Here is a 23,080-nt window from a genome sequence, read left to right as displayed (position 1 = left end):
GCATGCAGTGGGGCAGAACATATATTTAATCCACCATGGATGTCTCCAGTTATGAGAAAGTTAGAGATCATAAAGCCCTGGAAGATGAAGATGGCTCCTCCATAACACGATTAGAGCACAGAAAAACATTGTATTTTCTTTCTCTTATATGTCGTTCCAGCTATAATATCAAAACACTCCATCAGGTTTAATACCATAAAAAGAGTTTATTTGGAGTCGAAAATTCCAGGGCAACAAAATCTAAGCGACCTTAATAAAACAACGAATATTTATCCATAATTAAGAATACTGCCTCTAAGAATGTTGCCGTGGAGTCTGACAAAAGTTTACCGACGTTTCAGAGGTGCTTGCTGCTTCCATGATGATTATGATAAGAGACCAATGACGATATGGAGGGCAACTGCGATTATATTGAATAACAAGTCCCAGGTAAAGGAAAGGTGGGGAACAATACAGGATTCGGTTTAGTGTTTTAATACATTGAGATAACCATTCAGAAGCTTAAGGTAGAGTGTCTCATTTAGGTAATAATAGCTTTAATTTTATGTTTTGATATTCTGTATCTATACACTATTAATATATATATATATATATGTAATTACTTATGTTAACTGCCATGCTTGGCCTATAATTGTATAATATGATTTCGCGGCCCATTTCGTATTATCAGAAGAAAAATAGGATGGTTATCGTGTTCAGAGCACGTGTGTATGCACATTTTGTTGTACGATGTGTTGTCCTATGTATATAAAATCCTTGCACTGGGCCGATTCACCAGCCCACAATGTTTCTGAAAGGTTAATTGTCTCAGAATTAATTCTTAATCAGAATACATCAGAATCTGTGAGACGTGCGCATTACATTACGTAATAGGATAAAAAACAATTACTTGTATAGTTTCACTTTTAAATGTTTTATGTTAACCCTGACAATAAAAAACGAGACTCATAAATAATATTCTGACCTTATGCATTAAATTACATTTCTGGAAATAGTAAAAATATTATTTTTTTTCGAAGGACTCCACAAAGTCATACTTCCCGACATCTAACAGGGACACATAACAACGGCGTGAGTGGTTAGCAGATAACTCAGTCAAGATTCGATAGGGTGTCTCTGAAATACAAATTATTAGCGTTACTGGTAAATAAACGCCCCTTGGTGTGTATGAAAAACCTTAGAGTAAATAGTGACTGACATTTGAAATTCTCACGGCGGTGAAGTTATCGATCGTGGTCTTATGTGTTGTGAGGCTCTGTGAACTTGTGGACAGCCCTAATGATGGAGACAGCATCTTCCTCCGAAACGCTGGTACTCACCTACAAGTCCATTCGACATCGCAAGTCAGAAGACCACACAGCGATCAATGCAGTCGTTGATTACGCCTGTTTAATTTGAAAAATTTTAATAAGCTGGATCATAAATTGTTACTACCAAAACAATCCTCATGGTAGGTTTGATAATAATCAATTCTTAAAACAGTTAAACGACGATCCCTCAGCTCCAAGGTTTATATCTTCAGCAGTTGGTAAGAATAGTATGTATCAAAATGTAATTACCAGTGACTGAAGCCCTTCTTGCCACGAAAATAACGCCTTACCCGAGAATTTGTTGTTAGAATCTACAAGCCTCAATCACGATATCATGACTGATAACTCTCGACAAAAAATTAACAGAAGCACTGCCGCTTCACCAAACGACTCAGCGCATGCCATGAACACCCGAATTTACTCAAGTTAATTCGAACATTGTGAAAACACACTAGACTGTACAGCAGCGAGGTCAGCGTCCGGTTCTAGTGACCTTTTGAACCCGAACGATGAAACTTTGTTGCCTTGTGGAACTGTACTGGTATAGAAACCAGCTTCTGAGGAACATTTAAGTCTCAGGAGACAACTGGGATTTGAGTACATGTCCAACGCAATTACCTACGCTACTATGTCACTGCCGCACTTACGAAAGGTAGTCATTCATGTGACATACGGGATCGGAAAACACTGCCAAAACAAAATTTCGCCGACAACTCGCTGTTCATTATCAAGATGCAGGCAGAGAGACTACTCGAAAATTAAGTTGTTATATCGACTGTTTTATACTCTTCTGGGCGAAAAATGTTGTTCATTTGGGGTAGACATGTAAGGTATACTGAGTTTTGATATGGATAGCATTCTTTGTAGTGGATAAATGTTTAAAGAGGCATTAAACATACGACAGTTGCTGGTAGTTGTGACAAGTGACGTTTAGAATTTCACAGGTCTTTTGCTACAACTGTCGGTTCATTATGAACTAAGCTTTCCACTTTCATCGCCCGTTTTATTTACTCCACACGCATCGAAATCATAAAAGGGAGGTGACTACAAAGTTATTTTTGCTGCTGATAAACTCAATGGCATAGTCTATTATACATGAGTTTCGAGACTTGACGAATTACTGACATGTGTAATGAAAACGCATTCCTGTGAACCGTTTGCCATGATTTAGCAGAGAAATAACAACTGGATTCCGACATAAAACTGAACAGACACGGATACAGCGGTTGTTTTGTTCCGCTGCTGCTGCTTGTAACGACCGCTATTTCTGAACTCGGGATCTCAACTACAGTATTTCATCGCAGCGCAACGTCCGACAAGAAAATGACGGAAAGCAGGGTTCCAAACACGATTCCTGAAGTTTTCTGAACCACAGATAAAGAAAGGGGCAACGGAATGCAAGGAGGAAGACGGTAAAAGATGAGTGCTCATCGCCCAGGTGATGGAGGCAGCATGTACCTCTGTAACGTCGGTAAACTTCTACCAGACTACACGGCGCAACAATCCAGAAGACAGCCATCTTCAGAATCACGACCGCGAAAACTTAAGAACCAGGGTTATTTATCATTTTGGCAATTCATAATCACGTTATTTCTATTGCCTACATCTGCATGAATATTCGACTTCATCACAGCCACTCTTACCGTACACGTCCTACCAATATTAAGTAAACAATGCATAGAAAATCCCTAAGGACCGCTATAAGTTAGCCGTACAGTCGATCAGTCATTGAAGAGTGAGCCTAGAAGGACGTCAATAATAGTCATTCAATTAAATTTAATTCTTTCCATATTAAATATGTCATAGGCGTAACTTGTTTTGAACCAATGGCCTTTCAGGTCCGAACTTATTTGGAGTCTTGAGATCAGTGAAAGGAATCTGTCTCTATAAAAAAAGTAAAGTTTGTCCCACTATACGCCATGTAGGCGCTTGGGGTGAGTGGAGGTATAGCTCCTCTCTTCCTTGACCTCGGCACTAGATGGGGGTGAGTGGTCAGCATCACGCCCCGGCCGGCTTTACCCCCGGGAAAGGACCCCGGTACCCATTGTAGAGGAGGCTGGGTGGACCCCAGAGCCGGTCTGGACGCAGAGGCTAGGGGAAAAATCCTCTGCCCCCGTCGGGGATCGAACCCCGGCCGTCCAGCCCGTAGCTAGTCACTATACTGACTGAGCTATCCCGGCTCATTCTGTCACTCTAATCCAACTAATTAAAATATGTGTTGGTATGAAAACATAATAGTAAGAGAAAAATGTTTGGATATAACCTGAAGAGGGTGGCTGGTCACCATCTACATGGCTCTCTCGTGTCATTATCCATATGAGCACAATCAAAATTTTCACCATCGCCAAGAACTCAAATCTCACACAGAAGAAAGTTTATTCAAATTAAAGCTGGCATGGAAAATGTATATGATCTGTCAAGTCATTTGTGCTTGATACACAGGCTTGCCATATCTATGTCAAGTTTCTTGAGGCTAACAGACACATCTGAGATCACGTCACTTCCTAAGTGTGTGAAGGCGTGCTATTAAGTCACCGTATCGCCTGTTAAATTCAGAAGAGCTTGGTGTAATTCAATTTACAGCAGACCACACTATTAACTGTTGCTTAAGCCCAACCCCCGGCAAATTTCAACCATTATCACCCAATGTTTCGTCTTTCTTCCCCGAAGAACTTTGCACCCTGTTTTCACTGTTCACTAACCCTTCAAGGTTCAGCACCAGAGTGACAGTGGCATTCTGTGGAGGAAACACGACCACCCCTTCACTCTTGCCTGATTCGACTTACCACACCAGGTGAAATAAAACACAGCAACTTCTTAGTATTCCTGTTAATGGGCCTCTGACCTCCGGTTTTAACACAATATTTTTGTAATTACGATCAGGAGCAGAATCTTCTTTTGTGGATTTTAAAAACTTGCTTGCTTTATTGTGGCATTTTATACGAGTGAATTTTAAACAAACGCGGGAAGACGCGCCCTAGTGAAGTACTCAGTTTCTTGAAAGACGTTCTCCGCAATTACTGGTTATACCATCGACCTTGATACTTATCTATTGCACATTAAACTCTATAATTTTGCAGATACAAATCCACTACCTCACTCCCAAGCAGCACATTCCTCCGCCATTGTTCCACCGGAAGTCAACCCATCTTAACACACGGCGTACTTAAATATAGAGAGGCTATTAACGAAATTAGTGATGAACACAATTTAGGATATCAGTGACCAATAGGAACAAGCATAATCTACTACTGGGAAACTAATCGTATCTAGATCGTAATCTATTTATCCCTGCAATTTTGCTTATATTATAAGCATCATCATATTAATTTTATCCACTTATTTACCTAATACGTATCTATTAGTTATCCATCTACCTGTTGCGTACCTATCTTCTACTCAACCAGATATAATTCTATGGATATATATAATTTATACAATTTATCCATCCGTCCACCCAAAAAACTTTCAACACATTCATTCCGTCTATCTATCTATCTAATATGTATAGTATATTGATCTATTCGTGTATACTTATCAACCTAATCATCAATTTATCCATCCATCAAAACAGCAGCCTGTACATACCAGCGCATGCGCATGAATATTGAACATTCCTCTACATTTATCCATTTACTCACATTCATTTACCCATATGTTCGCCTCTGACCCATCCATTAATCTGTGACCCCCATCTACATATCTGCATAGGAGTGTTACATGGAATATTACTTAAAACTTCGTCACACTTTTAATACAATGTATACCGGTAATCGTTTATCAATGACGTTCACCAACAAAGTAAATAACATGTAATCCTGGCACTGCAGCTTTCCAGTCAATTCTTCTTTATCTAAAACGAAATACGTTTTTACGTTTTCTCTTCCATATGAAAAATAAATTGGAATGGCCGTTAGAACGTGGTAATTAACTCCTGTGCACGTTAATTCCTTCACTAATTTAAAATAAGAAAGAAACACAGAACAAATTCCATCCTTCAGAAAATTACGTAAATTAAAACAAGGTCGCTGTGATAAAAACGGAAAATGTTAATATAAACAGTCTCAAAGGGAAGACAAAAAACCAGCGACAGACAAGGCATGTTCGTCTGCATGAGTGAGTGTCAGCAGGATTAATGTTTTGGTCTCATCTACTCGTGCGAATTCGTTTTCATCCCTAGATTAAAGAAGACGGGAAGATACATTCCATAACAGTTAACATTTGTTTCCCATTCGTTCTTCGCAATTCTGTAAGCTGCTCTGTCCTTGACGTGCATTTAATGTCGATAAGTTCCAATGTTTCAAAGTTTACGTTAACATCGCGCGACTATAAATTTTTATTATGTTTATTTAAATACAGGCTACACCATATTAGCTCTGCTTCTAGTAACGGCTGAAGGCCTAATGTGATTCGTAAATAAATTTTAAGTAAAGCATTAGATAAAGACTTCTGTTCCTACACTAACCAAAATTAAATTCGTTCAAATTGTAAATGATCAAATATGATGAACTGGAAATAATGTGAGAGAAAACGACAATGTCCTACCAAAAATAACTGTCGTACGTGCTACCGCTGAGTTATCTGTCTGTCAAGCTGCCAGAACTTTCCTACTATCGAATGCATGCAATTAAAATGTCATATTTGTAGGCCGACACGTTACAGATGTTAAGGTCGACCTCTTTACTTAGATTCCAGCAGTGTCAGAAATGAATATCCTAGTTAGATTCGAGAACGTTCTGGCAGGTGAGACCCATCGCATATCTCATGGGTGGAATGTTGATCTTCATAGGAAAACTGACGTACTCAGAGAGCAATTTGTGCAATGCTACTCCGTCACATAAATTAACCTAGGACTGAACCTGGACTTCCCTGGTGAGAAAACTGCATTAAGTTTCAGTTGTTTTGTTCCTTAAGTTTCTGTTCTTGCATCCATGCATTTCACTTTTTTTCATTCGTTCATCTGCCTCTGTTTGAACTTATGCTTTCTAACCACCCCTCCACTTTCTCCCTTTACGTCAGCTTTTCTTTATCTCGTTGCCTTTGTCAATTTGTTTTCATTCCAGTTTCCCGTCTTTCTTTATACACATCAGTCTTTCGTGAATACTTTTTCCTCTTACTTTACATTCAATCTCTTCATTCTCACGTCGATTATGCCGTATCTCGCTTTTCCTTTTCAACAAATAATTTAAAAACTACTTTAATTTATTTGTTGGTATTGCATGTCGGTGACAGAAGTTTAAGTCACGGTATTGGAGTTTTCCTCCCACACAGTGGTGATTTTATTTCTTCCGAAACTGGATTTACGAATCTTTCAAATTGAGCTGTTCACACAACTACAACAAGTACAGTACATACATCGCGACAATTTTCCACTCTTTCCTTCCATCCTTATTGACAGCGCATAGCTAACGAATACGGTGTCCCACAAATACTGAACCGAACAAGAAATACGCATCAGTATATAAGACCATTTAGAACATTTTAAAATATAAAGTAAGACAGAAAACTAAATTTATATTTTATAAAGTACTGACAGTTCCATGACCACTTTATAAAACTAAAACCTACATTTCAACAACGAGAGACAACAGCAGGTTATAATCGCCGAAATTAAGCTTTTAAGAAGTGTTTGAAAACACCCTCATTTGAACGGGATAAATAATTACACTGTCATAAAATACCTAATTATATTTATCATAAAATAAAAACAAATTCACACGCAAAAAGGTAGACGGATCAGATATATGAAGATTGTAAGAAGTGAGTTTATTATAACCCATTCTCAGTTACACGCTTGTAACATATCCTTCAAAGACGGAAGAAGTAAATTAAAAGCAAACACGGTGAAAAATACAGAGAATCAGATGCTAAAAATTAAAGCATACGTTTCCAAAACAAATTCTGGTAAGTTTAACTGAAGGGCCTCCTATAATTAATGGTTTAGTCAAAGTCTTGGTTGAGAAGAAGCTGCCCAGTCCTTCACTCCACGATGCATTACGGTTCAGTTTGTCCCTTGACAATTAAATGTCCTTTCTCTTGCGTTGTTACAGACGCAATGCACCAGATCTGAGGTACATACAAAAACAAGTATGCACGTCGAAATGACGCGAATCTATCTTCTTGTAAAAAAAAAAGCCCCTCTAAAATCGATAGAAACCAGTGTAGGTCCAGGGCTGCCAAACAGTTGCTACGAAAATTTAACATCAATAGACATGGTCCAGTTGCCAACATTTCAAATTTTCACCACCCGAATCTTGTAATTCAGAAACATTGGATTATTATAAAAGTCCTTCAAAGTTAAAAAAAAGCTCACAAAGAAGTTGGCCGACGTTTCAGAGGTGCTTACTGCCTCTATTACCAGGGCGATGGATGATAGGCTCCGCCCATCCCATATTCCTTTATTTGATCACCTCAATAATACATAGAGAAAATTATGGAGCACTTCGTTGTACAATTTTTCTCCGTCCCTTTCTCACTTCACCCCTCTCAGGTCAAATATTGTCCTACTCACCTGCTCTCAAACACCCCACCTAACTAAAATCAAAAGTCTGGCTCGCGGCTGTCCCTCGTTTACTGTGCCTGTCTTGCGATCGAAATGGAAGGCTTTTGGCGACAACCTTCAACGGGCTTCATTAAGTGGCTATTTCTGTATTGGCTACCAAGGTCATTCAGAAAATATGTTTCAGCTGATAGAACAGAAACTGTCCTAAAATGAGAAAACTGTAACGGTTGTCTGGGTGCCTAAACAGATCACGTTATGTCCGGATGCCCCGTGCTGGCAAGTTTAACATATGCAGGAACTGGTATGAACACATCCCGAAGACAGTGGAGACAAGTGAAGATAACCAAATAACTATTTTGTGGAACCAACAAGTCAAAACAGATAGAACAATCACAAATAATAAACCAGACATTATAATCAGAAACAAAAACGGAACTTGCCTCTTAATTGACATAGCAATACCGACTGACAGGAATGTTATTAAGAAGGAAGCAGAGAAGATCTTGAAATACAAGGATTTTCTCATAGAAATACAGAGAATGTGGAAAGTTCAAGCAAAAATAATCCCAATAGTTATAGGAGCAACAGGAACTGTCTCCAGGTCACTCAGAAAATATTTGGCCAACATCCCGGGGGAACACGACGTCAGGGAACTGCAGACGACCGTCATTTTGGGAACTTCACACATCATCCGAAAGACGCTTTCATAAAATAAAATTATATAATACATGTAATACATATTAAAAACAAAATGTATCCCGGAAATAGCTGCTGCCCTATGTACCTTAGGGACAAGGTCTGTCTCGGGTACATAGAAGTACATACCCCATAAAGTGGTGAATAGATGGGATAATAATAATAATAATAATAAGAAGAAATTAAACCGTGGAAAAAGGATAAGAAAGAAGACAGTTTTCTTCGGACTGACCCCGTGAAAGCCTTACGTATATGCTAATGAGGATAAAAAAGCCTGTAATCCAGGCATGGCACTGGGAAAATTTTGTAAAGTGAAAGTAACTAGACCATTTCTTCAAAAATGCCCCCGGTTTAAAGAAAGTCAGTGTTTAACGTCTCATCCCGCTCGTCCGGAAGCGAAACTGAAGACAGCCAACACTCCTGATCGATGTAGCTGATGTGAATCAGCACTGCACGGAACTTAGGACAAGATTTAGAGGTCTAAAAGCTGCTCCTCCTTCCTTCACGTCTCATCCGCTTACTCATCTAAGCATCTCTGTGCTCCTTTCGTTATTCGCCCGTCTTTCTGCCCATATTTCCCAGAGCAGGTCTGAGCAACTGCAGACAGTTCGTGTTGAAGCACAGTCCCTTTACACACACCTTGCCGTTTTCACACATTTAATACTCATGTACATCTGTAGGCTTATCATGTGTGATGCGGCTTCTGACTTCGTAAAATTCACCGATGCATGTCCTAAATGTTTATGAAATGAGAAATAATTTTCGAATCATATTGATTTGGCGAGAATTGAGGTTCTCACGGCGAGTATAAACATCGTTATCTTCCTGATTGTTGTGCCGAGTAGTCTGGAAGACGTTTACCGACATTTCAGAGGTGCTTGCTGCCTTCATTATCAGGGTAATGAATCCCTCATGATGATGGGGGCAGTAAGCACCTCTGCAACTTCGGTAAACGTCTACTAGGCTACGCGGCACAACAAACCAGGAGGCAATCATCATCAGATTTATTTACAAGTTTTTTTTATTATTTAGTGTTCTGTCTGACGACAGGTCCATATGAACAGGATCCTTCCATCCTTTTCTCTTCTCGGACTGGGACCTGTTCATATACGTTCTTGGCAGATGATCCAGAAGTGGTTTGCCATTGCCTTCTTCTGTGTGTGAATGGAGTAATTGTTGGGATGCCACGGAGGAAAACTCCGTGTTGCCTAGACCACGGCCTTGCCCAACACAAGTTATAAATTCGGGTACCGCCGGGAATCGAACCCGAGACCCCAGGATTACAAGGCCAGCGTTCTAACCGCTAGACCACCTCATCTTATTATTATTTAGTGTTCTGTCTGACGACAGGTCCATATGAACAGGATCCTTCCATCCTTTTCTCGGACTGGGACCTGTTCATATACGTTCTTGGCAGATGATCCAGAAGTGGTTTGCCATTGCCTTCTTCTGTGTGTGAATGCAGTAATTGTTAGGATGCCACGGAGAAACCGGGGAAGTCCCCGGAGGAAAACTCCGTGTTGCCTAGACATTCAGACATAAATCTAAGGCTGAATTTCTAGCTTTGTCCAATCACAAGTAATATTACATAGGCCTACAATTCTTACAGCAGCCATTTTATTTCCGTTGTATTTGTGGACTAACACCATTTTACGCCGGTGTCGGCGACTTATTCCGCGCAATTAAAAGATACACAAAGCAAATACAGACAACAAGGTGTTGCCACTAACACTCGAAGATAAATTTAGCAATAAGGTAGAGTATGTTGTAGCCTGTGTTCCACGTCCTACAACTTAGACTCCAATTTCTTTGAACATAATGAACCATTCCGGTCCAAGATTCCTGCTAGCGTCGAGTTATGAAGAGGATATCAGATCTGAGACATTCTCATTTTCCTGGAAATTAAAGAAAACGTGACATTCTTCTCAGCTTCGGAATGAAAGAATCGAACACTTGTCTTCAATTTCATGCTGGTAACATGAACAGACGGTTAAAACTTCTGCTCTTCGTGCTTTCCGTATTTGATAACGTGAGTGTAAATCAACTATCGTGACGTCTCTTGACAATTCGAGCCAACAATCTAGACTTAAAACTTCAAAATGCGACTACAAGGGTGTAGTCCGTACCGGAATAAACATTGTCCATGTGTGTTCTTTGCAAATTTTGGTTTCTAGATACGAAGCCTAACTTTCTGCAGCCTAACCCAACTTCGTCTTACCAAACAGTTTTGCTTTACCTATCCTTTCGATGTGTTACCTGGGCTAAGATGGTTAACATGAACTCTCCACCCCTGGTAGTTTCAGAGACCTCCCCATTATGTTTACATTTATGTAATTTTGCAAAGAAAGCATAACAAAAGAGGTTGAATAATTGTCATTCAAATCGTGACAACATTCCTCTCCTTCTATCCGGACTCGGTCGTAGAATGACATATTTAACATGTCTTTAAGTTATGAAACAAATCTATCTTCACTGGTGAAATATTTATAAACTTCACTGTTTATTATGACATGTGGTGTCCAATACAAAACAGCAGGTGCATTTGTACTACTAGGCCCTACAGCTTTCCTCCAGAACAGCTGAAACGAAGTTTGTAATACTTTACTTGTTTTTTAATAACGACTCATGGTATTAAACGAAAGCAAGGAAGTATATTTTCGAAATGCGTTCTTTGTAATTTTCCATTTTGAATTGGCCTTGATTCTCATTTTTAGCATTTACAAATATACACTTGCGATTATAACCACATCAGATACAACGTTTCTTAGGAAACATTTTCTTCATTTATGTCTCTACAGACAAAACTATTCAACATACTCCTCTCCATAAGCAGACTACTCGTAAACTGAAACGAGCGTCTTTTGGGACGTTGCGCCGTATTGTCTGGTCATGACAACGACTCATCCATCGCTCTGATGATGGATACATTAATCACATCTACTTCTAACACACCACACGGGGCAACATTTCAAAAGAAATTTTCATTCTCGACGTCGTCAGAACTTGATATCTAACGTAGTCTAAATTATTTGGAATGATCAGCATAAATTTGGAATAGATCAATTACTGATCAATTACTACTATATTCATTAGATATTATAAAATGGTGTATTTATTTATTTAGTGTTCTGTCTGACGACAGGTCCATATGAACAGAATCCTTCCATCCTTTTCTCGGACTGGGACCTGTTCATATGCGTTCTTGGCAGATGATCCAGAAGTGGTTTGCCATTGCCTTCTTCTGTGTGTGAATGGAGTAATTGTTGGGATGCCACGGAGAAACCGGGGAAGCCCCCGGAGGAAAACTCCGTGTTGCCTAGACTACGGCCTTGCCCAACACAAGTTATAAATTCGGGCACCGCTGGGAATCGAACCCGAGACCCCAGGATTACAAGGCCAGCGTTCTAACCGCTAGACCACCGTGGCGATTAAGAAAATGGGAGTACATAAGCTAATTTACAGGCTCCAAGAAAATCGAGATCCAGATATGAGAAAAGTATTACACCACATTCTCAGTGAATGTTTATACGAAACGTAAAATTTTGTATAGCTGAACTTTTCGTCTGAAACAAGGAAATGCTGTATTACCATTACTTTTCAGCTTTGCCTTAAAACACACCACTAGAACGCCAAAGAAAATAATTAGGGATTGGAATTGAATGTTACACATCAGCTTTTGATCTACGCTGATGACTTGTTGGGGAAAGATAAAAATATTATAAAAATACAAACTTTCTATTGTACGCCACTTCTTTCGCTGTGGTTTACTTAAGGATGATGTCAGCAGCGTAAACTACGTAGCGTCGAATGGTAGTTGGATTAGTTAAAGAAATACGGTTACCCAGCAAAAGAAAACAACGTTATTTTCTCTCCCTCATACTTCTTATTACCGATTATTTTCACCCGTGAAATATATAAAATCACAGTCATAAATCAGTCTCACAAATTAAATTAGTGACTTTTGTGTTGCTTCCAACATAACCACATACAAGCCAAGCACTGAAAAATGTGCAAAAATGAGCAGCACCTGATCTCATTAAGTCTATCAGGCGATTCGAGGAAGGGGCAGCTGGCGAAACTTCTTATTGGTAAGAACACCTGACATAAATTGGGCACCGGTTTCAAAAGAATTCGCCAAAAGGCTGCCAACACAGAAAAACTGTAAGGAAATTTCAACTCCGCATACATCCCTTGTTAATAGCTGTCCTTCCAGATTTAACAGCAGGCGGAAATTATGGTGTTATACCTTACGGGGTGTCGGAAGTTCGGAAGCTCTTAGTAGGCTATAACACACTTAACCAGTGATTAATGGGGCTCTTATCTTCCACATGAATTTGTCCCATATTTCACCCTTTCGGAGTGAATTCTGTGTTCAAAAGATTATTTTACCTATCTCAGTAAATGAGAAGCATAATTACCACTTTAAAATTCACACAATATTATGGGAAAATTATAATCTATCAGTAATACAACAGCCAATTTCAATCACGCTTGACTGGACGCGTGCGCAGTTCGATGCGGAAGAAACTGAGTTCTGACGGTGTCGACTCTGGTAGCAACAAATGCAAAAGCGGCTATGATAGTACCTATGGTGGGGTCTGGCGGGAGTTCGGACTCTGAAGTCTGGCGGTCAGTTTTGTGTTTTCACATTTAATTTAGTTTAAAAATAATAGTTGTAAGGGTTCTGTTTTAAATTCGTTATGCAACGATAATGTTGTAAATCGTATTAATATTTAACATAAAATTTGTATTCCCGTCAACTTTGACGGGCCACACGCTATTGCTAGTACACTTTATATTATTTCCACATTCCCTACAAACTAGCTTAGAAAAGACTGAAATGTAAACTTTGTGTTTATTTAGAATTAACACTGCCGTACAATAATCGAAAGGAAATAACAAAATTACATTATTGTGAATACATATAACCGTGTCTGAACACGAGTTTTATCGGATGCATTTAAAAACTTCAGCGTACTTATTCTGATTCAAGCCGCTGACAATTGGCTTTTTGCGATTTACAGTTACCAGCCCTTACCCAAAAGAATCCATTATGGGAAATGTATCGCTTGAGTGTGAATATAATTATTGTTGACTGTACTAGCTGCCATATTGTAAGTACCGTAAGTCCTGACACCTATCTGATCTAGCAGTTAACATGAAATAGGCGGTATTCACTAACAGCGCGAGACCTGTATACTATTACCGTCATCTTCGTGAAGGTTATACGCCTATGTATGATATTGGAATCTAGTCCACATTTTTAAGGCTCAGAATTATCATAACAAATAATATGTTTACAAAATAAAGACCACATATCAGGAATGAAATCAACAGTAAATAGTTTTACGTTCTACAGTACTTGGTACACTGATAACTTATGTTTATAGACAATGAATTAGGTCTACAATATATTTGTTTAATTCAATAAAGGTAAATAAAGGTGACAATGGCTAATAAACGTTCAACTATCTTGTAACAGTCGACAGTTTGCTTTGTAGGTTTTGTTTTCCAAATACGCTACAGGTAGCTGTCCTACGAAACAGATTAATCGCAGCCCGCCATGCAAGACCACAGCAAAATTTCCAAGAACCAAATCTAATACAATGACTGTCATGCATGCATAAAATATTTATTTATTGACTCACGTGTCTCTTATTTTACTACTTCTGGTAGTTGTCACAAAGCAGCTTTCTAAGTTTACGTACGATCCCCTTTCTGGTGCAAACACAACTAACACACATTTACACATAGGTTCGATGGTGGCGTCATACAGTGGCGGCTGTGGGAACTTCCAGGATGCACTCGTTTCGGAGAGATGCTCGCAGCCAAGAGCTTTGAGAAAGATAACTCTGTTTATATTTTGGCTATTAAATTAGTAAAAAAAGAACACGGCCTTGATCTATGTGTGACTGGTATAACGACGCGAGTAAAGTTCATGTGCCAGAGAAATTATTTCATTAGCGGCCCATATTAAAATGTAGTAAACAAATTTACTTGCAAATTCTCTAATTAAAGTGAATTTCACCCCTAGCGTCAACACTAGTATTCTAAAGGTCCTCATATCAAATAAACACAGCTCCAGCACTAAAGTACAATGCGTTAGTCCACTGTTCTTATCATAAAGCAGAAATGGGCTTATTTGGTCATTATCGCGCATCCGCCCGTGAAACACAGTCTATAAAGGAAATATCTACCCAGAACTTCTTGCTCAATATTTGTGACTAACAGTAATACCCAAACATAATGACCTTGTGTCTAATAGCAGCAAAAGCAATTGTTTGACCATATATGTAAAATTATTGGAGGTGTGTATTTTCTGTTTACTTAACGACGTCTCTTCAACTGTAAAGGTTAGGCTCCATAGCGCCGAACAATAAAACTGCGGGAATAACGGACCTATTATCGCGTCATCTCTCTCCAGGAATTTAGGAAATCCTCAAGAACAATTCAGCCATATCCTGTCCCTTCCGAAGTTTGGTGACAAAAAATTCTATTACATGTTTTCTTGCCAACGCCATCACAGGACAACTTAAAATAAATTTTCGTCAAAAAGAACTTAAGACATCACATTCCGTTAGTCTTTTAACTCATTGAACTGGCACAAACAAGACGCACGTCCTACATAAATTCAGAGGTTGGGCCTCAGGAGACGGTCGATAAAATGCATAGAACGTGCTTCGCTGCGTGTGTTAAAGATCCAGTGCCACAATTCAAGAAAACGAGCACTGAACCTAAGAAACCATATAATGATAATCTGACAGCACAATCCGTTCCAGAAACAGACTGGACATGACTACGTCACCGTGTCAACTGCAAATCTTTACATACAACAGAATGAGAAATGGTAGCGTGATTTTGTAAATTGTTACCTGCAGAGGATAAGAAGGGAAGCAGTCTGGAGCTAACAGTATATAAACGATCATTCAGCAGGAAGATTTCCACGATGGGGAGAGAAAAAAAATACACTACAGCATAACTGTACGTTTTGTGATAGCCCTGACTAAGGTTTCTTAGGAACTTGCCACCTGCATCATCAGGGTAGTCATTGCCTTGCTGAGAACCTCATATCTCACCAAGCCCCTCAGACAGTCACTCTTTTATTGAAATTATATTTGAGGACAGTAGGTTACATGCTTCCCAAAATTGTACTGTGGAAAACAAATTGGAAAATGTTTTCACTGATGATTGGTCAAGAGAGTTATGAGTATGGGGTACATATGCTATAGTCTAATAGTGAGCAAATAAGTCAGCATTCAGTGTTTCATTATGACAGCTGTTACCAATTCTAAAAAAAAACATATATTAACCCGTCAGCATCGGCTCCATTCCTGGTACAAACCTGTTTCATCACATGATGCGAGCCTCTACATGGTACAGACCAGGTACATGTAGTTCAAATCTCCATTCACAGGGTAGGACATCATTAAACTGACTGCAGTCACTTAAGCTTTAAATATCCATCTCATAAACCACGTTTAACACAACTGTTGGTAATGAATCAGTCATTGCACCCAAACTTTAGAGTCAACATTTTCCAAAAATCAAATTTTGGAGAAAACTAAATGGGCAGTATACTTCCAACTAATCACAAAGAGGTTAAAATTAAAATCTGCTATCTCAAATGCAGTGAATCAGATGTACCAGTATTTAACTTCTTACCCATCACACACATGACCATCATAATCATATTATTCTGAGGTTTAATGTATAAAGTATACCAAAGTGTTTTTGAAATGTTTTATACTATTTACAGTATATACAATCAACATACACATATACAAACATGCACATGCTCAGAATCATATGGGTATATACATCAGTGTAATAAAAATACAAAGGCAGGAGAAGAAAAACACACAATATTATTCCTGTTATGAAAATAATAATAATTGCAGGCACATTCAGTTACAACAATATTTTACAAATAGTAAATAACACGAGATCAAAATATTGCAATTAAAAGTTTGTAAGTCATCAAATCCAGTCCTAAAATAAATATGCATATTATAGTATTCATGAAGAAAATGTGTACTGTACAGTATTCTGATTTTAAAAGATAAGAGAAATTTGATATAGATTTAAAATGTACAACCAAAAAGTGATGTTTATTTAATCAAATATTAAATTCACATTCATTATAAAATACAATATATATATATATATATAAATTGAACAAAATCTCACACAGGAAACGTATGTTCTGTTGGAACATACATTGGAATCTGAATTTTTATGGTGAAGCAACCGGCACAAGCATTCACCACAAAATGTAGTCATAAATAAATGAAAACGTAAGTTTTAACAAGCCAGCATCAAACCTCAACACTCCAATCCCATAAAAGCCTCACTGATCAAACGACAGTGCTGTATACTGATGCAATATTTAAGTCAGCAGAAAAATGGGATTACTTTGTTACTTGTATGGCAGACATACAAATGACAAAAACTTCACAGACAACTGCAAATTCAGTTTCCTCAGAAATACATGATTGTACAATGCTGCAATTTAAGACATATTTTATTCCATAAAAATTATACAGTAAATTTTAAGTCTGCCTACCACAGTCCTCTGAGAGGAACACCAAACATTATGAAATAAAAGTTAAAAGTTTACACTCTCTGGCAGTGGAATCAAAGCTCAACAACCATTAACACCAAAACCCACCACTGGATACATTTCATCCACCTACCATTCTCACAACCTATTTCTCTAATATCAACCTTCATATAGCATTCCAATCACCTTACTGGTCTTCTAGATGATTGCTTTTCAAGAGATATCCCAAATAAGATTTTGTATGGGTTTCTTCTTTCCTCCATCCAAGTTGCCATCTTGCCAACCATAACCTGCCAGATTTCATAATGATGACGCTGATGACGAAGTGGTGTGTGTGTGTCTATATACTGTGTGTTACATAACACAGATTTATTTAATGTTTCTAATTATGTTATGGTTCTTTCACTTTTGTGATTTCTGCCCAAAAGGCAACAGTAAGGAAATCTACTTCTGAGAAGCAAGCACCCACAAGATAGGATTGTTTAAATATTTGGCCTCCCAGCTGGTCGGTGCTGGAAACAATGTGGAAACAGACGTAGTCACTGAAAGAACAGAATACTGATGCCCATGGACAGCAAATTATTCTGCAGTATGGCAAGTGTTCTCAGTCTCTGTACAAAGTATACAGAACAAATTATTTTCAAGTTGCATAATCATATATTATCTATATAAAAATCCAATTAATCACTTCAAGATAAATGCCTTGTAAATCTACTATCTAATCACTAATGCATTACTAGTTTTAAACCAAAATAGTAACTGCTTAAACCTTTTATTCAAGCACAAGAGGTTTACCATTGCTCAAATACCTGCAATATCTGCCATAAATATCAGGATAACCATTCAGTTGTGCATGTATGAAATGTGTATATTCACATGAAATCTCAGCCTTAAATTAGCAGTTCAATACCAACAATTTAAAAAGTGAGCATGCAAGTCCTGAGAGAATCTTAGAACCCCAGCTACAAGAAATCATATTATAATAGAGACAAAGGTCAGAAAAGAAAACAACAACCTGAACAATGTAATTCAACATGTATGTATATCTCTTAAAGTCTAACTGGTGGAGGTTCTCGTTTATTAACACGGCATATGTTTGTTCAGATTTACAATATACACTGTATACAGGTTTATATGGTAACAAATTATCTATAAATAAGCATTCAACTACCATTAAAAATCTGTTATTCATTCAAATAAAATTTCTTTCTTACTAGCACACATATTTCATCAGCCTAACTTTTACAATAAACACAATAAATACATAATGCACACTGACCCTTTCAGTGCCAGATTAGTTTTACCTCACATGTGTTTCAGTGTACTACAAAGTTAGATGTATTTTTTCCATGAAATTCTTCCAGAAATTTTGAAGTGGGAAGTATAGTTCCCATTTATTGTGCTGTAAAAAACAAATCTTAAATGTGAGAGGACAGGGGTTCTCAGACTTGTTAAGCTTGGCACCACATCAGAGAAGAGTATGGTACCATATGCAAAATAAACTTGGAAAATACACAACCTACATTTGTATTGCTGACAGAAAAGAAAGTATATAACACAGTTTGGTTATATAAATTCCAAAAGCAGAAAGTATGTAAACTAACTTCAAGTTTCAAGAAGGGAAGGAACTTTCAAGGTATATTAGCTTTGCTAAAGGCCTACAATCTCGGGTTTGCGACATGGGATTGCTCAAAGCTAGTATTCAATTAATGATGTAAATATGTATATAAATGATAATTTATGGTACCCCAAGGGGTACTGGTACCACAGTTTGAAAACTGTTGGGGTAAGAAATATATAGCCACAATGTCATTAATACAGATTTATTTCACCCTGCTGCTGGTCACAGTGGCAGCACAGTATGAGGCATGGGCCTCATGAGCTTGGACACTGGGACCATGGGTTTGAATCTCACTCAAGGCATGGATGTTGTCCACATATTTCTGTGTTGTGCTGTTCTGTGTACAGGTAGAGGGCCTGTGATGGGCTGATCACTCGTCCAAGGAGTCTAAATAGATCAAGGAAACCTCCAAAAGGAGGATCCTATGCTCCACATAGGAGCAAAAAGGGTATTAAAAAGCACCCTGTTATTTATACTACTGAGTCTATTTACTGCTGTGTTTTTACAAATGACCAGGGGTGTAGCCTTAAAAATAAAAGAGCAAAGGCAACCTGGTATGCAGTTCTAGGTTAAATGAATTATAATATGAGGTTGTTCTCACTGTTACTTAATGACAGCTTTACATTTTTAAATGCAGAATTAAATGATAACCCACAATGAAACAGACAAATCATATTAAGTCAGGAAATTTTAAAACCAGAGCAAACAGATTTGTATGCTCTCTGACTTTTATAATTCATAATTTTTCTATGTTTCTAGACTGGAATTTTAAATTACATTATAAGCAGGGAGCTCACAACTACCCACTGCTCTTAGGCTATGCCACCTACATTTGACTGCCATCTTTAAAAGAAATGAATCCTGCAAATGTCCATTCAATAATGGACCCAGTAGGAAATTAAACAATTTCATAATATTATTTTTTCAGGCAAAGTGAAACTGTACTTCACTGATCACATTCCACTTCTTTTAAATATAAACAAAGCAGTATCAAAACACTATGGCCACAAGAGCATAAATTTTGGAACAGTTTGTGTTTGTGTGTGTGTGTGTAATTCATATATATGACATTCTACAAATGTAATAAACACAAACCATTTAGATATTTTGGAGATATTAACCACATCTCAAGCTGACAACAGAGTGCAAAAAAATTTGTGAATCTAAATTCACAACCACTTATTTAGCAAAAAAATCATTAAACTACAGATATCTAGTTGGTCATATCAGAATGTACATACAGCACAGCTCTTTCTTACTAAAAAACATATTTTTGGAAACCAGGAGAAGCAGAAACCAACTCTTTATATGTCATTTAGATACACTGTATCCTTTAAAAGCAATGAATAAATGTACCAAAGAGCAAATAACATGTAAATATGCAGAATTAACACCAGTAAAATGTTGTTTCAGTCACCATTACATAGTAGTGTCATTTCTTGAAACCTTGTACAATCAACATCTCATAAAAAAAGTCAAAATCATGGAAGAAAAAAGATGGAAACATGCCAACTTATACCTTAACTTTCTACTGCCATATAAAAAATGAAATGAACAAAATGACATAAGAACCATGAAGTACTAAGGCAGCTTGATTCAAGACCAAACAGAGGCTATTTTGGAATTTTCAGTTAACTACTGAACTACAAATTACTATATTCCTTTGGCCCCAAGGACCATCACAAAAAATTAACCTTAGTAAAGATGTGATGCAGCATTTCATTTCTTTGTATTGCAGTTCATGAGAAGTTTATAAAATTTATCTTAAAATGTATATGTGTGTGGATGTCAGTTTCTTCACTTCATAAATCTTAGTCATATCCTCGAAGAACCACTTTGCTCATAATTATTCAATTAACACAACTTTCACATTCATCACACAATCATCATACCACATAACATTCTAACTTTAAACAACTAAAATGTTCAAGAATTATTAGCAGGGTGACAAGATAAACTATAGTCTTGAATTGCTGCAATTTGTAATTATTTAATTACAGAACAATGATTATACTAGGGCAAATATTCAATGCAGCACTTCCTACATTATCCCTCTCACAACCATATTCAGATGGACTATAACACTAACCCTAGATTTTTTGTTACATTTCACAAAAACGACTTAATAATTTAATATGAAGAAATATAATATGGGAACTGGAGACAGAATAAGAGGTCTGACAAATAAATAATACAATTATTCTGTAACACCTACATCATTTCTGCCTGGAAATATTGCTGGATAACATTCCCCAGAAGTCCTTTCAGTATTGTCATTGCACTGGTTTATACATCATAAGTAATTCAAACAAGAATTTTAATTCCAGGAACACGGAAAAGTCACACAAGGCCAAATCAGATTAATACAGTAGTTGTTCTAACATCCATATTTGTTTCCTGGTCAAAAACTTCTTTACTAGTTCCTTCTCTAAGAACCACACCATGAAGGCACAAGGGAGGTAAAGCTTCATGCATTCTTAACCTCAGCACTACATGGGCATGAGTGACCAACCATCACTCCAGCTGCTTTACCCCTGGGGAAAAAGCACCCAATAGCCCACAGAGCAGGAGGTTTAGTAGGCCCCAGAACAGGTCTGGATATGTTGGCAAAGTCAAAAATAATTACCCCTACTGGGAATCAAATCTCAATCATTCAGCCCATAGTCCAAGATAATTTTTTTTATGCTTGATGGGCTCTAGAATTGGTCTGAACATGGTGGCAGAAACAAAAATCCATACACTACTTTAAATTGAAAATCACGTGTCCAACCCTTAAGCCACTTAAGACAGTTTTCTATATTAATTTTTTAAAACAAATATAATAAATATTTTAGAAAGTGGGATAACAGAAGTTATATGAAAAATTACCATTCACATTCAAATAGCATAATACCTTGTCACCTCACTATTATCCTAATATCCTCTCACACTACTTCTATTAACATCTACGGGAAGAACAAAATGAAATATAAATCAGGGATAAAATGAATCCCTTCTCCCAATATGATAGAACAATTTGAACTCATGGGAAAACAATGGAAGCATGAACATCTTTACATAAAACAGTGTCCTTAAAAATATTGATAATATATAATTTAAAGCCTTTGTAATAACTGAAAGCTTCTACAGGCCATTACTTACATAGGTCCTTTTGTGAAACTGCTGAGATCAACTCAACTTCAGGCCTTACTATAAATTCTCACTGCAAGTCACCATTGTCTTGCATTAGGATTGTCTAGTAACAGTGTGAACATAAAAGAATCCATGTCAGGTACAGATGAAGTTCCATGCATTCCAATCCTTGAGCTAGAAACAGAAGATACTGCAATGCAGTGATCCTAGCGGCTATACAAATAGCATGGGAGCACAGGACAGCCATAAGCATGTGACATGGCAATTTTCAAAAATGTTGTATGCATAAGAAATTCAGTGCATTAACACTCAGAAACAAGTAAACATTAAATACTGACAACAACCCTCAAAGAAAATACATTTTAAGAAAAATATATATTCTAGATCTCTATTTTTTATAAGGTTGTTGACATATTTGGTTGCCTACAGAGGGGCAGTGAAAGTAGAAAACAAATCTCAAAATAAATATAAAAGAAAATACATTTTCCCTCTCCAATTTAAAGTTCTTTTTCCACATGTTATATCCTTTGTTCATTTTCATACTTAAATGCTCACATAAAGAAATAAAATCTTTTCTTTCCTGTAACATGACATGGAATGTTTAACAACTTGCAGTTGTCTGTGTGTTACTAAACAATCATTATCTGCAAAAAGCTACAATACCAACCTGATGCTGCCTCACACCCACACACCACTCCATCCTCACACTGCACTCAGTTTCAAGAGACCTGCTTGACTACCTGCACCCACAGAAGATTCTTCTAGAGAATCCAAGTCCAATGCAGACTCTATCATTGTGGTGTCCTGAAGCAAGCGCAATCTGCTAGCACTTAGGGGCACAACATTTGTGTCACACATCACCACTTCTGAGAGATCCAAGTCTGCCATTTCAGTGGTTGAGCAACTCTCTCCACCTACATCACCATTGCCACCCGTCACAGTTAACATAACATCATCAATGTCTGTTGGAACTGTAGGTTTGATGCCAACATTGGTCCCATTCATTACAAGTTGTGATACATTACTTGAGTTGTTTCCTAGAAAAAAACATGATAAAAAATTGGTAAATATTGTGTTAATTAAAATGCATAAATTGTGACATAGATATGAAGTGAGTAAATAAAATCTGCTAGTACTTCCAGCACTACACACTCATATTACTTTAACTTTAAACAACTTTCTCAGAATCATATACAAGCAACATAAGAACCATGTAAATGATAGCTTCATTTCTAAGTTCAGGAATTTACATTTCATAT

The 23,080-nt window shown here is 37.4% G+C and overlaps 2 protein-coding genes across 10 annotated transcripts in view; both read right to left on the bottom strand.

The window, feature by feature from the left end:
• LOC110836320 (NACHT and WD repeat domain-containing protein 2) overlaps nucleotides 1-14,314 on the bottom strand; it is a 227,011-nt gene extending 212,697 nt beyond the window's left edge. For 3 of the 5 annotated variants that reach the window (XM_087346677.1, XM_087346678.1, XM_087346673.1), the window contains exon 1: nucleotides 14,157-14,314. The gene's annotated coding sequence lies outside the window, so the exon portion shown is untranslated. The remainder of the gene's footprint in view (nucleotides 1-14,156) is intronic. The other 2 variants (XM_087346674.1, XM_087346676.1) reach the window with 1 other exon arrangement.
• Nucleotides 14,315-16,234: 1,920 nt separating this feature from the next.
• Nucleotides 16,235-23,080, bottom strand: part of app (Palmitoyltransferase app) — a 28,264-nt gene continuing 21,418 nt past the window's right edge. For 4 of the 5 annotated variants that reach the window (XM_022079207.2, XM_022079211.2, XM_022079209.2 and 1 more), the window contains one exon: nucleotides 16,235-22,858. In XM_022079207.2, coding sequence (XP_021934899.1) covers nucleotides 22,524-22,858 — 335 coding nt within the window. In that variant the 3' untranslated portion in view covers nucleotides 16,235-22,523. The remainder of the gene's footprint in view (nucleotides 22,859-23,080) is intronic. The other variant, XM_022079208.2, reaches the window with a different exon arrangement.

The sequence above is a fragment of the Zootermopsis nevadensis genome, unplaced genomic scaffold, assembly GCF_977971745.1.
Source record: "Zootermopsis nevadensis isolate Lab colony 2312 unplaced genomic scaffold, Znev_1.0 Znev_ptg000010l, whole genome shotgun sequence".
Lineage (NCBI taxonomy): Eukaryota > Metazoa > Arthropoda > Insecta > Blattodea > Termopsidae > Zootermopsis > Zootermopsis nevadensis.
Note: the sequence above shows the minus strand (reverse complement) of the source record. Positions and strands in the feature narration are given on the sequence as shown.